General features: G+C 46.8%; 1 protein-coding gene across 5 annotated transcripts in view; it reads right to left on the minus strand.

Moving 5' to 3' along the window:
- The window catches only part of LOC137432215 (uncharacterized), a 92,298-nt gene that overhangs the window by 44,893 nt on the left and 33,815 nt on the right, over positions 1 to 13,590 (minus strand). For all 5 annotated transcript variants that reach the window (XM_068123941.2, XM_078782917.1, XM_068123938.2 and 2 more), the window contains exon 6: positions 1,848 to 1,944. In XM_068123941.2, coding sequence (XP_067980042.2) covers positions 1,848 to 1,944 — 97 coding nt within the window. The remainder of the gene's footprint in view (positions 1 to 1,847; positions 1,945 to 13,590) is intronic.

The raw sequence follows: 13,590 nt of genomic DNA on the forward strand, positions 1-13,590 counted from the left end.
ATTGATACATATTTCATGCGTTCTCTAATGTTGATTGCATATACAAAGTTTCATTCGAAAATGATTACAAATGTGCTCATAATTGCATTTTTTGACAAACTTGAGAACAAAACTTGAGTGTACAAAACTTGAGAACGGCTGAAGGGGCCTTTTAACCCCCACCCCAAGGGTCGGGGCCAAATATGATACTGCTCTCGCACCCTCTTGCCACGTAGTGATCCTAACTACCAAGTTTGGTGAATTTCTGCTCAACCGTTTAGGAGCTATCGTGACATATGGACAGATGGACAGAGCCGATTACAATATCCCCGTTTTTCTTTCAAGAAGCGTGGGGGTAATAAATGACGGTAAAAAATATTTGTTGAGGTGAGATATTTATTCCAAAAAAAAATAGTACCAAGTAATAAAGGAATATTGTTGCTAGACTTTGGGCTTTTTTTTTTGTTTTGTTTTTGTTTTTGTATACAAGATCGAGGCTCGTGAAAGAGCGAACATTAATCACACAGAAAGACAAACCGACACATAAAACATATAACATCGGGAGCGGTAGACAGGATGGGGAGAGAGGAGGAAGGACACAAACACAACATTATTTTGAGAGCAGGGACCGAGAGACATGGAGACATCGAGAGATCTGTGAGGGAGAGGGCATTGGGGGGGGGGGGGGCGGCATGGGAAGGAGGGGGGGGGTGGGAGAGGTATAAAACATATGGACACTGCCAGGACTTCCAGGAAAGAAGTTGGAATTTCAAACAAGGTGGATCTGGGGTGAATTAGCGGGGGTAGAAAAGATCAAGGTTTTGGATGGGGGAAGATAAGAGATGGTGGTGAACAGCTGTTTTAAAGACCTGGAGGGACGAGTGGGATTGAAGGGAGTGAGGGAGTTTGTTCCAGAGGCGGGAGAAAAGAGGAATGAAAGAGTGAAGGTGAACAGAGAGCCGAGATTTCGGCAGTTTAACCATCAGAGGGTTGCTGGCAGATCTTGTGCGACCTGTAGGAATATTTGGGGGACAGAGCACAGAGAGAGCTGGGGGTGCAAGGCCGGAGAGGAGTCGGTAGAAGACAGAAAGACCACCTACCTGCCTGCGGTGAGTGAGTGAAAGGCCCTCAGAGATAGCTTCATCGCGGGAGATTCCAATAATTCTGAAAGCTTTGGTTTCGACAGCGTGAAGCCGAGCTAGGTGTGAGGCAGGAGCACCGGCCCATAGGGGAGAACAGTATTCCATTGAGCTGCGGATGAAAGCCTTGTATGTGGTGAGGAGCTCAGGTGTGCCGAGGAAGGACTTCGCACGACGGAGGATGCCCAGTCGGCGACTGGCTTTGGAGGCCAGCTTGGAAATGTGGTTTTCCCAAGAAAGATCATGGCAGATAGTGAGACCCAAAAGGTCCACACAGCTATCTGCCATGTACAGATCATGGCAGATAGCTGTGTGGAAAATCGGGAGAGTTCAGGAAATTTTTGGTTACTTCCGGATTAATTATGAGTGCTTTGTAGACGGATGGGCTTTGGCAAATGTTCTTGGTCCGATTGCATATTATATACATGGTAAATCAGAGTGAGAATAGGGGGACAGAGAAGAAGCAGTCATCAGTTGTTTTTGCCGTGTACAGCATGCTAACATGCTCATGCATCACCTGTGTGATATTGACAATTATGCAATTCATTTGATTATACATGGTGATGGAAGGGGGAGGGAGGAAGGGTAAAGTTACCTTTTCTTTTGCTTGATTAAAAAAATATGTTGTTCATCCAATATTAGTGCTCTGGTTTTAGAAGCAAAGGCAATAGGGACTAGAAATTAAAAGAAAACTGCCAGAGCACATCGTTACCACATCCGCAAACCTACCTGTGTATTATTCCATGATTGTGAAGGTAGTGCAAGCCAGACAACGTCCCCAGCACCACAGCTGAGATTTCTGCCTCTTGCAGAGGCTGTCTGCATGCTGAAAAAAACATGCATTTGATGAACATTAAACAAATCCAGCTAAACGTCCCACCCATGACCCTTCCTCGCCCCCTTGTAAATAAACCCCATTGAATTGTCCTTCCAATCTGTCTGTGGTGTCTATTCTTTCATTGAGACAGCATAGTCCACACTAGTGTTAGCCAGGACGTTATTCCCCAACTGTTTGGCTCCATTACATAGCCGATGCGTCTGGCCATTCCGCTCGGCGTCCCCCCCTCCCGCCCCCCCTCCCCTCCGATTAAATAGATAAGCAGACATGCGTCGAGGGTGCGATCCTCAGTCAGGTCAACCACCTCATCTTCAGGTAAATGGTACTTAGATGGAGGATCGTGGGATATCAGACTGATTGGCATCCATGGTTGACTTGCAGCCTGCCGGACAGCGGAGATGTCCATGATCGGCGACCTCAGGACCGGAGGTTGAGCAAATCCCGAGGAGTAGCCCCCCACGTGGTGAACTCGAACCTCGGTGCGTTAACAATATATTTAAATATATTCAACGGTAACTGTGATATTAAATTGCCTTTCACAGAAATTTGAATTATTAATCACCTACATTGCACACTTATAACTTCCCACAAATGTTTAATAGGGAATTGAACCACAAAAGTAAAAATAACCCAAACTTTTACACAGTACAGTATACATATACCGTAAAACTATAACGCGCACTTTTTTTTACCAAAAATCTTTTTAAAGTTAGAGGTGCGTATTATACATAGGTCTAATTTTTTGGTAAGTTTTTTTTCAGATTGAAACAATCGTCGAGGACGTCTTCATAAACGGAAGTGGCAATACTCAAAGAACAACAACAAAGGGGGGTTGGGTAGCCTTCGCCAAAGCAGTGTTCTGGGCCCTGTGCTTTTTCTGGTCTTCATCAATGATCTCTCCGACTCTTTAGGAAATCCTCTCTATCTCTTTGCTGAAGACTCCACTGTCCGCCGCTCCATTCCTCATCCCTCAGATTGGCAGTCTGCAGCCTCCTCACTCTATGCAGACCTGGACAAAATCACAGACTGGTCAAACAAGTGGAACATGTCATTTAATCCTGACAAATCTCACACTCTCACTATGTCTCTCTGAAAAGACCGACTGGACAACCCTCCCATCTACTTTCTCAACAATCCTCTTCAAGAAGTTCTGTCACTCAAGCTCTTGGGTCTCACATTATCTGCCATGATCTTTCCTGGGAAAACCACATTTCCAAGCTGGCCTCCAAAGCCAGTCGCCGACTGGGCATCCTCCGTCGTGCGAAGTACTTCCTTGGCACACCTGAGCTTCTCACCACATACAAGGCTTTCATCCGCAGCTCGATGGAATACTGCTCTCCCCTATGGGCCGGTGTTCCTGCCTCACACCTAGCTCGGCTTCACGCTGTTGAAACCAAAGCTTTCAGAATCATTGGAATCTCCCACGATGAAGCTAACTCCGAGGGCCTTTCACTCACTCGCCGCAGGCAGGTTGGTGGTCTTTCTGTCTTCTAACGACTCCTCTCCGGCCTTGCTCCCCCAACTCTCTCTGTGCTCTATCCCCCAAAAATTTCTACAGGTCGCACAAGATCTGCCAGCAACCCTCTTATGGTGTAACTGTCAAAATCAAGACTCTCTGCTCACCTTCACTCTATCATTCCTCTTTTCTCCAGTCTCTGGAACAAACTCCCTCACTCGCTTCAATCCCACTCCTCCCTCCAGGTCTTTAAAACAGCTGTTCACCACCATCTCTTATCTTCCACCATCCAAAACCTTGATCTTTTCTACCCCTGCTAATTCACCCCAGATCCACTTTCTTGAAATTCCTACCTTCTTTCCTGGAAGTCCTAGCAGTGTCCATGTGTATTATACCTCTCCCACCCCCCCCCCCTTCCCATGCCTCCTCCCCAAGCCCTCTCCCTCCCACAGATCTCTGGATGTCCCTGTTCACTACTGTTGCACTTGTGTGCTTCGCTCTCTCTCCCCATCTTGTCTCCCGCTCCCTTTATTATATGTTTTATGCGTCCTTTTGTTTTTTTTGTGATTAACGTTAGCTCTTACACGAGCCTCAATCTTGTATACAAAAAAAGAATTTAAAAAAACCATGGCTTTCACACATCGAGCTCAGGCAGGCTGGGAGCCACGCCCAGGAGAACTAGTGATTGGCCAGTGAAGGGGCGAGCAACAAACACCACACCGATTGGAGGATAAAGAAGGACTTGTGGTTGGCCACTGACAAATGGCATGACATGGGGGGCGGGAAGCGATCGGCCAATGGGATGACACCAACGCGGTGAGACGATTCGAGAAGTCGAGGGGCACCGCGCTGGTTGGGGGAGAGGAGGGCTGACGTCACACCGCGTGAGAGAAAACCGCTCGCTTGCCGGCATTTTGTCTCTCTTCTTCCCTTGGCCTTCTTGCTTTGGCTTCGTTCCTGCCCGGACCTCCCTTCTGCTTTGCCTTTCGTTCCCGGTTGGACCTTCCTTTTGCAAACCGCGAATTACCTGTTGGAGCAACATTGGAGCGCCATCGATTCTCCTCCCTGGCGTTCACGAAGCGAGCAAGGCTTGCCACTGGAGCGAGCGAGACCAGGGCGAGCGAGTGGCTCGGTGGCCTAGCAGCGCGCGAACGGGGGCATCGAGGCCTACTTCCCGCCAAGCACGGAGCCGCGTCGGATGACGGCGCTCGAAGCTGACGAGTCCTGACTCACCACAGACAGAGCTAAGTCCCTACAAATGAACACAACATCTTATTTGCTTCATTCCCATTTGTTTGTATTTGAAGTGAATGTGGAGCGCTCCATTAGAGGGGTTTAGTGATTACCAGCGCGTTATTTTCCTGTCCCGATATTTATTGTAAATAAATACTTGGATTATTTTCCCTTTCTATGCAAAATCCGGTGTTCATGTGAGTTCAATTGTTTCCAGGTTGAAGACGCTGGCGCGCGCGGGCCGTGAGGTAAGAGCTCTCGCCGCTTCTTCTTCTTCCTTCTTCCCCCGTGCTTGTATAGTCAAATCCGTCATTGAATAAACGCCTCCATTAAAGCTCGTTTGGCCATCCATGATCCCACGGTCTTAACCGAGGGTCAATCGCGCGAAAATACTCAAGATAATATTATTACAGTAGCTAAAAAATTAATGAATAAAAAGTTTTTGACATTACCAAAAAATATATATGCTTTGAGATAAACAAAGGTCCCCCCCAAATAAATAAGACTAGACTAGAGTTCATAAAACAATTTACCCCACACAGTCTTGAGAAATAAGGTCATGCCTGTGAACGGAAAATTTGATTGGTTGTGATGATGTAATATTTCATACAAGTACTACTAAATGGAAGGGGTTTGAATGTGCAGGTAAGGCAATATGTACTCTACAGTGTTTTTTTTTTTTGTTTTTTTTTTTTGTATACAAAGTCGAGGCTCGTGTAAGAGCTAAAAGTACATCATTTAAGTACATCATTAAATTGAAATAAAGCAAAGGTTTTAAGAGCTGAAGAAAAAAAAAAGTTTTTCGGAAGTTTACCACCATTGTTGCAGCATATTTTACACCACCATATCCAAGATGTTACATTAGTTATTCGTGAGTGTTGTTGGTATCTTTTATGATATCCCCAACAATAATACATTTCCTGTTTGGAATGATTTTCAATTGTGTTTGACTGCGAGATGGGCAGACAGAGTAACAGGATCATCTCACTCCTCTCTGCGCAGGTGCCATCGTGATGAGATTCCATACAATTTGCTAAATTCAGAGAATGTTCAGGATGAGATTCCATACAATTTGCTAAATTCAGAATGCGTTTGGGACAACATTCCTTACAATTTGGAAAATTCAGAGTGTGTTCGGGACAAGATTCCATACAATTTGCTAAATTCGGAGTGTGCTTGGGATGAGATTCCATACAATTTGCTAAATTCAGAATGCGTTTCGGACAAGATTCCATACAATTTGCTAAATTCAGACTGTGTTCGGGATGAGATTCCATACAATTTGCTAAATTCAGAGTGCATTCGGGATGAGATTCCATACAATCTTACTATAATTCACCAAATGTCCGTCCGTCTGTCTGTCTGTTCAAAGGTACCGTAAAAACTGCTGAACCGATCTCAACGATATTTTTGGTGGATAATCCTGAGATCTCCAGGAGTAAAATAGGCTATTTCGTTTTCCCAATTTCAGCTTTAGTCTCCAGCATTCTCAGGTTTGGACTCACGCATAACATTCACGTTCGCATAACGTTCATTGTTCTTCTTACTATAATTCACCAAATGTCCGCCTGTCTGCCTGTCTGTCTGTTCGAAGGTACCGTAAAAACTGCTGCACCGATCTCAACGATATTTTGGGTGGATAATCCTGGGATCTCCAGGAGTAAAAGAGGCTATTTAGTTTTCCCAATTTCAGCTTTAGTCTCCAGCATTCTCATGTTTGGACTCACGCATAACATTGGTGTTCGTATAACGTTCATTGTTCTCATTGTGACGATGTTGTTTTCCCGGGTGCCGCACAAATGGCTGCACCGATCGCTGCACAGCTGCACCGATCGAACTCGGTGACCTCGGACAAAGACCTTTAATAGGGACACGGGTTGATTCCCTGCTTGAGAGAATTCTAACCCATTTCAACTGAAGGAAACACGTATCGGGAGTACATACGACATAGCGATTGTGAACACGATTAGTTTAATCTCCACATGAGAGAATTCCACATAACTATTTGGGCGGTGTATACGCTAACAGATCGCTGTCTCCATCGATCTTGCCAAGGCCGTAACAGCTATCGGCTCAAAATCATTTTAACTGTTGATTTGGAAGTTTTTACAATGAAGGAAACACGTATCGGGAGGACTAACTGCACGCGTCTTCATTATCAAGCTTAAATCTGTCATGGCGGATCTGAAGAGCGGAATGCTTGGAGAAGTGGTGGGCTACTTCGGAATGAAGGAGGATCAGAAACGTGTACTCCCACACTGCCACATCCTGCTGATACTTGCTCCCGCATGACGTTATTTTCCCGGGTGCCGCACAAACGGCTGCACCGATCGAGATTTAATGGATGTTCATATAAATCGTTCAATAGAAAAAAAGCCTTCAATTTCTGATATTTAGCCTTTTCGTTTGGGCCTCCCAATTGAAGCCCCGCCCATAGAGCGGGTACCGTTGCGAGTTTGCTCAATTCAGAGTTTGTTCGGGACGAGATTCCATACAATTTGCTAAATTCAGTGCGCGTTCGGGATGAGATTCCATGCAATTTGAGAAATTCAGTGCGCTCGGGATGAGATTCCATACAATTTGATAAATTCAGAGCGTGTTCGGGACAAGATTCCATACATTTTTCTAAATTCAGAGTGCGTTCACGAGGAGATGCCATACAATTTGCTAAATTCAGAGTGTGTTCGGGACTTGATTCCATACAATTTGCTAAATTCAGAGTGCGTTCGGGACAAGATTCCATACAACTTGCTGAATTCAGAGTGCGTTTGGGATGAGATTCCGTCCATTTTTCTAAATTCAGATTGCGTTCGGGACAAGATTCCATACAATTCGCTAAATTCAGAGTGTGTTCGGGACTTGAATTCCATACAATTTGCTAAATTCAGAGTGCGTTTGGGATGAGATTCCATACCATTTGCTAAATTCAGAGTGCGTTCGGAATGAGATTCCATACATTTTGCTAAATTCAGAGTGTTCGGGATGAGATTCCATACAAATTACTAAATTCAGAGTGCATTCGGGATGAGATTCCATACAAATTGCTAAATTCAGAGTGCGTTCGGGATGAGATTCCTTACAAATTGCTAAATTCAGAGTGCATTCGGGATGAGATTCCATACATTTTGCTAAATTCAGTGTTCGGGATGAGACTCCTCACAATTTGTTAAATTCAGAGTGTGTTCGGGATTAAATTCCATACAATTTGCTAAATTCAGAGTGCGTTTGGGACTTGATTCCATGTGTTACATATTTATGTGAATGTATGGGAATTACCATTCAGGTCTTTGCTTATCAATGTGTAGTAGATTAAGGGTTGTTGTGGTTGGAGGGTCAGGAGCCCTTCTGGGAAAAGAGACCGGAAACGGAAGAGGAAAAGACACGAGGAAGAGAAGCGACGAGGATTCTTCTTCCTCGCCCCGCTCCGACGAGAGGTGGCATCGATCTTGCGCCGCGTGAAACAGCGGCGTTCCCCAAGCCCGTCTGGCGAGAGGAGTTACCGGGACGTGTACATACCCGGTGGACACGTCAAGTTGCCGTGGGGCCGTGCACCGACCCAGCGTCTGGCACCGTTCGCGGCACCGTCTACAAAGACGCGTACGGGTCGCGCGTTGAGGCCTACCACGCGTTGCAAGCGGCGTGTGGCTTTTGGCTTGCTTGACAGTACCCGCTTCGCGTGGCCACGAGGGGGCTGCAGCCGGAGTTCCCGGTACGATACCTGCCCGGTGGAAACACGTCCACCCGGGGTTCGTTCAACCGCCCGAGTGCGGCGAAGCCGACCATCATCTTGGTCAGGAGGGGCCCAGAGACATTGTGAGGGACAGGGACCAAAGGGGGTCTTGAGTACCAAAGGGGACACACATATATAAGATGGCCATCTTACTCGTCTAGGGGATTGATTGGGGATTGTGAATTGTTGATGGTGGATTGCTCGGGGAAAATCTCCGTGGTTGTATCATTGAAATTGTATGGTATCATTACCATTGAAATATATCCTTGAACATCAGTTTTCTCTTGGGTGGAATTCATATGGATTGCGTGGCGAAAGCGCATATATAATACAACTTTCTGGCGAAGTTCCTCTCACGGTCCGGGGGTCACCGAGACCAGGTATTCACCGAGGGGACCACGTAACAGAATTGGGGGCTCGTCCAAATTACGATTTGCGGCTTCGCAATTGGGTCTACGTCCGGGATTTAAAATTGTATAACATAATAAAATAATAGTTTTTTAAATTAAAATTAATTAATTAATTATTAATTGGTAAATTTTTTGAGAAATTGGGGTAAAGTCTTGGGTGAAGGTTAACAGGTGTTAACGATAGGCACCATGGTGTTTGTGGCACAGAACTTTGTGGTAACCCCGAGTGAGGCACAGTTTTTTTTTTGTTTTTTTTTTTTTTTTTTTTGTATACAATATCGAGGCTCGTGAAAGAGCGAACATTAATCACACAGAAAGACAAACCGACACATAAAACATATAACATAGGGAGCGGTAGACAAGATGGGGAGAGAGGGGGAAGGACACAAACACAACATTTGAGAGGAGGGACCGAGAGACATGGAGACATCGAGAGATCTGAGAGAGGGCGAGGGCTTTGGGGGGGGGGGGGGTGTGGGAAGGGGGCAGTGGGAGAGGTATAAAACATATGGAGACTGCCAGGACTTCCAGGAAAGAAGTTGGAATTTCAAACAAGGTGGATCTGGGGTGAATTAGCGGGGGTAGAAAAGATCAAGGTTTTGGATGGGGGAAGATAAGAGATGGTGGTGAACAGCTGTTTTAAAGACCTGGAGGGAGGAGTGGGATTGAAGGGAGTGAGGGAGTTTGTTCCAGAGGCGGGAGAAAAGAGGAATGAAAGAGTGAAGGTGAGCGGAGAGCCGAGATTTCGGCAGTTTAACCATCAGAGGGTTGCTGGCAGATCTTGTGCGACCTGTAGGAATATTTGGGGGACAGAGCACAGAGAGAGCTGGGGGTGCAAGGCCGGAGAGGAGTCGGTAGAAGACAGAAAGACCACCTACCTGCCTGCGGTGAGTGAGTGAAAGGCCCTCAGAGATAGCTTCATCGCGGGAGATTCCAATAATTCTGAAAGCTTTGGTTTCAACAGCGTGAAGCCGAGCTAGGTGTGAGGCAGGAGCACCGGCCCATAGGGGAGAACAGTATTCCATTGAGCTGCGGATGAAAGCCTTGTATGTGGTGAGGAGCTCAGGTGTGCCGAGGAAGGACTTCGCACGACGGAGGATGCCCAGTCGGCGACTGGCTTTGGAGGCCAGCTTGGAAATGTGGTTTTCCCAAGAAAGATCATGGCAGATAGTGAGACCCAAAATCTTGAGCGACAGAACTTCTTGGAGAGGATTGTTGAGAAAGTAGATGGGAGGGTTGTCCAGTCGATCTTTTCGGAGAGACATAGTAAGAGTGTGAGATTTGTCAGGATTGAAAGACATGTTCCACTTGTTTGACCAGTCTGTGATTTTGTCCAGGTCTTCAGAGAGTGAGGAGGCAGCAGACTGCCGATCTGAGGGAAGAGGAATGGAGCGGCAGAGAGTGGAGTCATCAGCAAAGAGATAGAGAGGATTTTCGAGAGAGTCAGAGAGATCATTGATGAAGACCAGAAAAAGCACGGGGCCCAGAACACTGCCTTGGGGAACTCCAGCCTGAACAGGAAGAGGAGATGAGAGAAACCCATTCAGGGCCACACGTTGACGACGACTAGAGAGGAAGTCCGCCAGCCATGCGTGGAGATTTCCATGGATACCAAAGGAGGAGAGTTTGGTGAGCAGAGCGGGGTGCCAGACCGTGTCGAAGGCACGTGATATGTCGAGGGAGACAGCTCTAATTTCCTGTTTGGCATTGAGGACCTCCATCCATTGTTGAGACAGCAGAAGCAGCATGTCCAGAGTAGAGTGACCTGGTCTGAAACCAAATTGATGATCAGAGATCAAGCCATTGGAGAAGAGGAAAGATTTCATATCAGAAGCAATGATGGATTCCATGACTTTGCTGATAATTGGGAGAAGGCTGATTGGTCTGTAGTTGCTAGGATCTGTTTTTGCACCTTTTTTGTGCAAAGCGGTGATGTTGGCTGATTTCCAAGCAGATGGCAGTTGACCTTGAGCAAAAGAGAGGGTGAAGAGAACAGAGAGAGGGTGAGATAGAGCAGCAGAGCAGGATTTTAGGACCCGTGGGCTGATGCCGTCGGGTCCAGTTGCAGAATCAGAGTCGAGGGTTGACAGAAACTTTTCCACCTTGTCAGGAGGAAAGGACACGGAGTCCAGGAGCAGCAGGGTACGACTGGGTATGGTGGGTACAGAGAGGGATGGGTTTGGGACACAAGATTTAGAGGCAAACACAGAGTTGAGGCATTCAGCTTTTTCACGTGCGGAGTCAGCTGTGTAGCCGTTTGAGGTAAGGGAGGGGATGGAGGGGGAACAAACACCAGAAACGGATTTGACCAGACGCCACCAGGATTTGGAAGAGGGAGACAGATAAGAGAGTTCGGTCTTGAGAACGGAGAGATATTGTTTCCTGGCTCTCCTGAGGGTGGACACACACTTGTTTCGGGCTTTGTGAAAGGAAATGAGATTTCCTTCCGTTGGATTTGCTTTCCAGGAGACGAAGGCAAGTTGTTTCTGGGCAACAGCCTCACCACAAGATTCCGTGTACCATGGACGGGAGGAAGGGTATGACAACTGAAGACGAGATGGGATAAATCTGTGCATGAGAGAGAGCAATTTACTTTGGAAGAATTCCCAGGATGAGTTGATGTCAGAGGTGGTAGAGATGGGAGACCAGTCCAGATGATTGATGGCTGCTTGAAGACCGTGCCAGTTGGCCTGAGTGAAATGCCAGACTCGTCGACGCTGAGCAGGCTCCCTGAGGATGGTCAGAGAGATGTCCACTTTAACAAGGACATGATCAGATGTTCCGATCGGAGCAGAAGAAGAGCAGCAGACATTTTCAGGGAAGTTAGTCATAACCAAGTCCAGAAGAGAAGATGTTCCGTTGACTGAGATCCGGGTCGGGAAATTGACAGATTGTGTCAGTCCCAGTGAGTCGCAGAAGTCCTTTGCTGAGGAGCCATGGCTGGTGAGAGAGGTACCCACACCCAGCCAACTGGCATGATGACAGTTGAAATCACCACATATGAGGAAGAGAGAGTTGGGATGAGTAGATAGAAGTTGGTCCATATCATCAGACAGCGAGATGTAGATGGAGTCATCACTGTTTGGTGGACGGTACAACACACATATGAACAAGAGGTGGGAGCGAAGGGGAAGCCGTAGCCAGAGGTATTCCTGGGGGTGAGGTGGAGAGAGTGCAGTGCAGGGCGAGTGAGGAAGAGAGTTTTTGATAAAGATAGCAACCCCGCCTCCAGGACGAGGCTCAGGTCTATCATACCGGAGGAGGGAGTAGCCCGGGAGAGATACTATGGAATCAGAGACATCATAAAGGAGGAAAGTTTCTGTTAAGCAGATCACGTCTGGTTTGACAGAAGCAACCTGTATGGAGAGATCGGTTAAGTTTGAACGAAGGCCCCGGATGTTTGAGGTCCATACCGTTAATGAAGAGGAAGGGGGAGCATCAGATACAGAACAGGGGGGAGGAGGGGTAGGGTAAGATGTGGAAGAGGTGGAAGAGGTAGGGAGAGCTGTTGAAGGTGTGTCAGAGATTTCAGAATAGCTCGGAGAAAGGGAAGGATGGGGCGGACAAAAGGTTTGATGGTGATTGGGTGAGCCACAATGAGGTGTTATTTGAGGAGGGGGAAGAGCGAGGCAGAAGGTTGGGGGAGATGGAGGTGAGAGTTTGAAGGGGGAAGAAGCGGGGAGGACGCTTTGAGGAGGGGGAGTGAGCGGGGGGAAATTGAGAAGCAATGAGGGTGGGGAGATTTGAAGGGGAGGGGTGAGGGGGGAGTTTGGGAGGGAAGGGACAAGGGGAGGGATTTGAAAGGGATGGGATATGGGGGAGATTTGGAGGGGAGGGGTGAGGCAGGAGTCTAGGAGGGGAGGGGCGAGGGGGCGTCTTGGCGGGGAGGGGTGAGGGGGTAGTTTAGGAGGGAGGGGGCAAGGGGGGAGATTTGAAAGGGATGGGTGATGGGGAAGATTTGGAGGGGAGGGGTGATGGGGAAGATTTGGAGGGGAGGGGTTATGGGGAAGATTTGGAGGGGAGGGGTGAGATTGGATTTTTGAAAGTGTACGATTTATGGGAAACGAACATTTATTGCAAAATGAGTTTCTTGTGACCTTCGAGTTAAAAATACGTTTAAGGACGCTGGATGGAGGATGGAGTGCAGGAGAGTTTAGGGAATGTAGAACAAAGGCACTATAGGAGATGGATATTTTTTTTGGGATGAATTGATTTGGTGAGCAAGTCGAAAGCAGCCTTTTAAAGAAGAAGAAGAAAAAGGTGTTATAAAATATGACGGAATACATAACTTGAGGGGAAAGTGTAAACATTGAAGGTTAATGAGTGAAAACTATCTGGGGAAATGGGGGAGAAACACGTGGTCGAAGAACGAACGAACGAATAAGAATGAATAAACGAATGAGAACAGAGAAGGAAATGTTTTTTTTTTTTTTTTTTTTTTTTTTTTTTTGAGTTGAGATTTACACAAGGAAGTAGGCTATGGGTGAAAAGACTGGGAATACAGAGAACGAAAGTTATTGGATCACAAACGACGGACCACTGAGAGAAAAACAAAGCCTCAAGGTTGTACAGTGCACACTGTACAAGGCCTTGCTCGCGACACGGCAAACAGACGATCAATTTATGAAAGATAAACACCGAGAAACAACCAAAGTTGCACACAATAACTTCACACACCGAAAGATAAATACGGTTTCGACAAAATACAATTGTGAACAGACTTAACTTCGAAAAACGTGGAGACCGTGTGGAGCTTCGAAAATCCCTGCCGCCGTCTCCAAGATCTCGCGAGATCTCCCAGTTCC

The sequence above is a fragment of the Myxine glutinosa genome, chromosome 8, assembly GCF_964187855.1.
Source record: "Myxine glutinosa chromosome 8, kmMyxGlut1.1, whole genome shotgun sequence".
NCBI classification, from domain to species: domain Eukaryota; kingdom Metazoa; phylum Chordata; class Myxini; order Myxiniformes; family Myxinidae; genus Myxine; species Myxine glutinosa.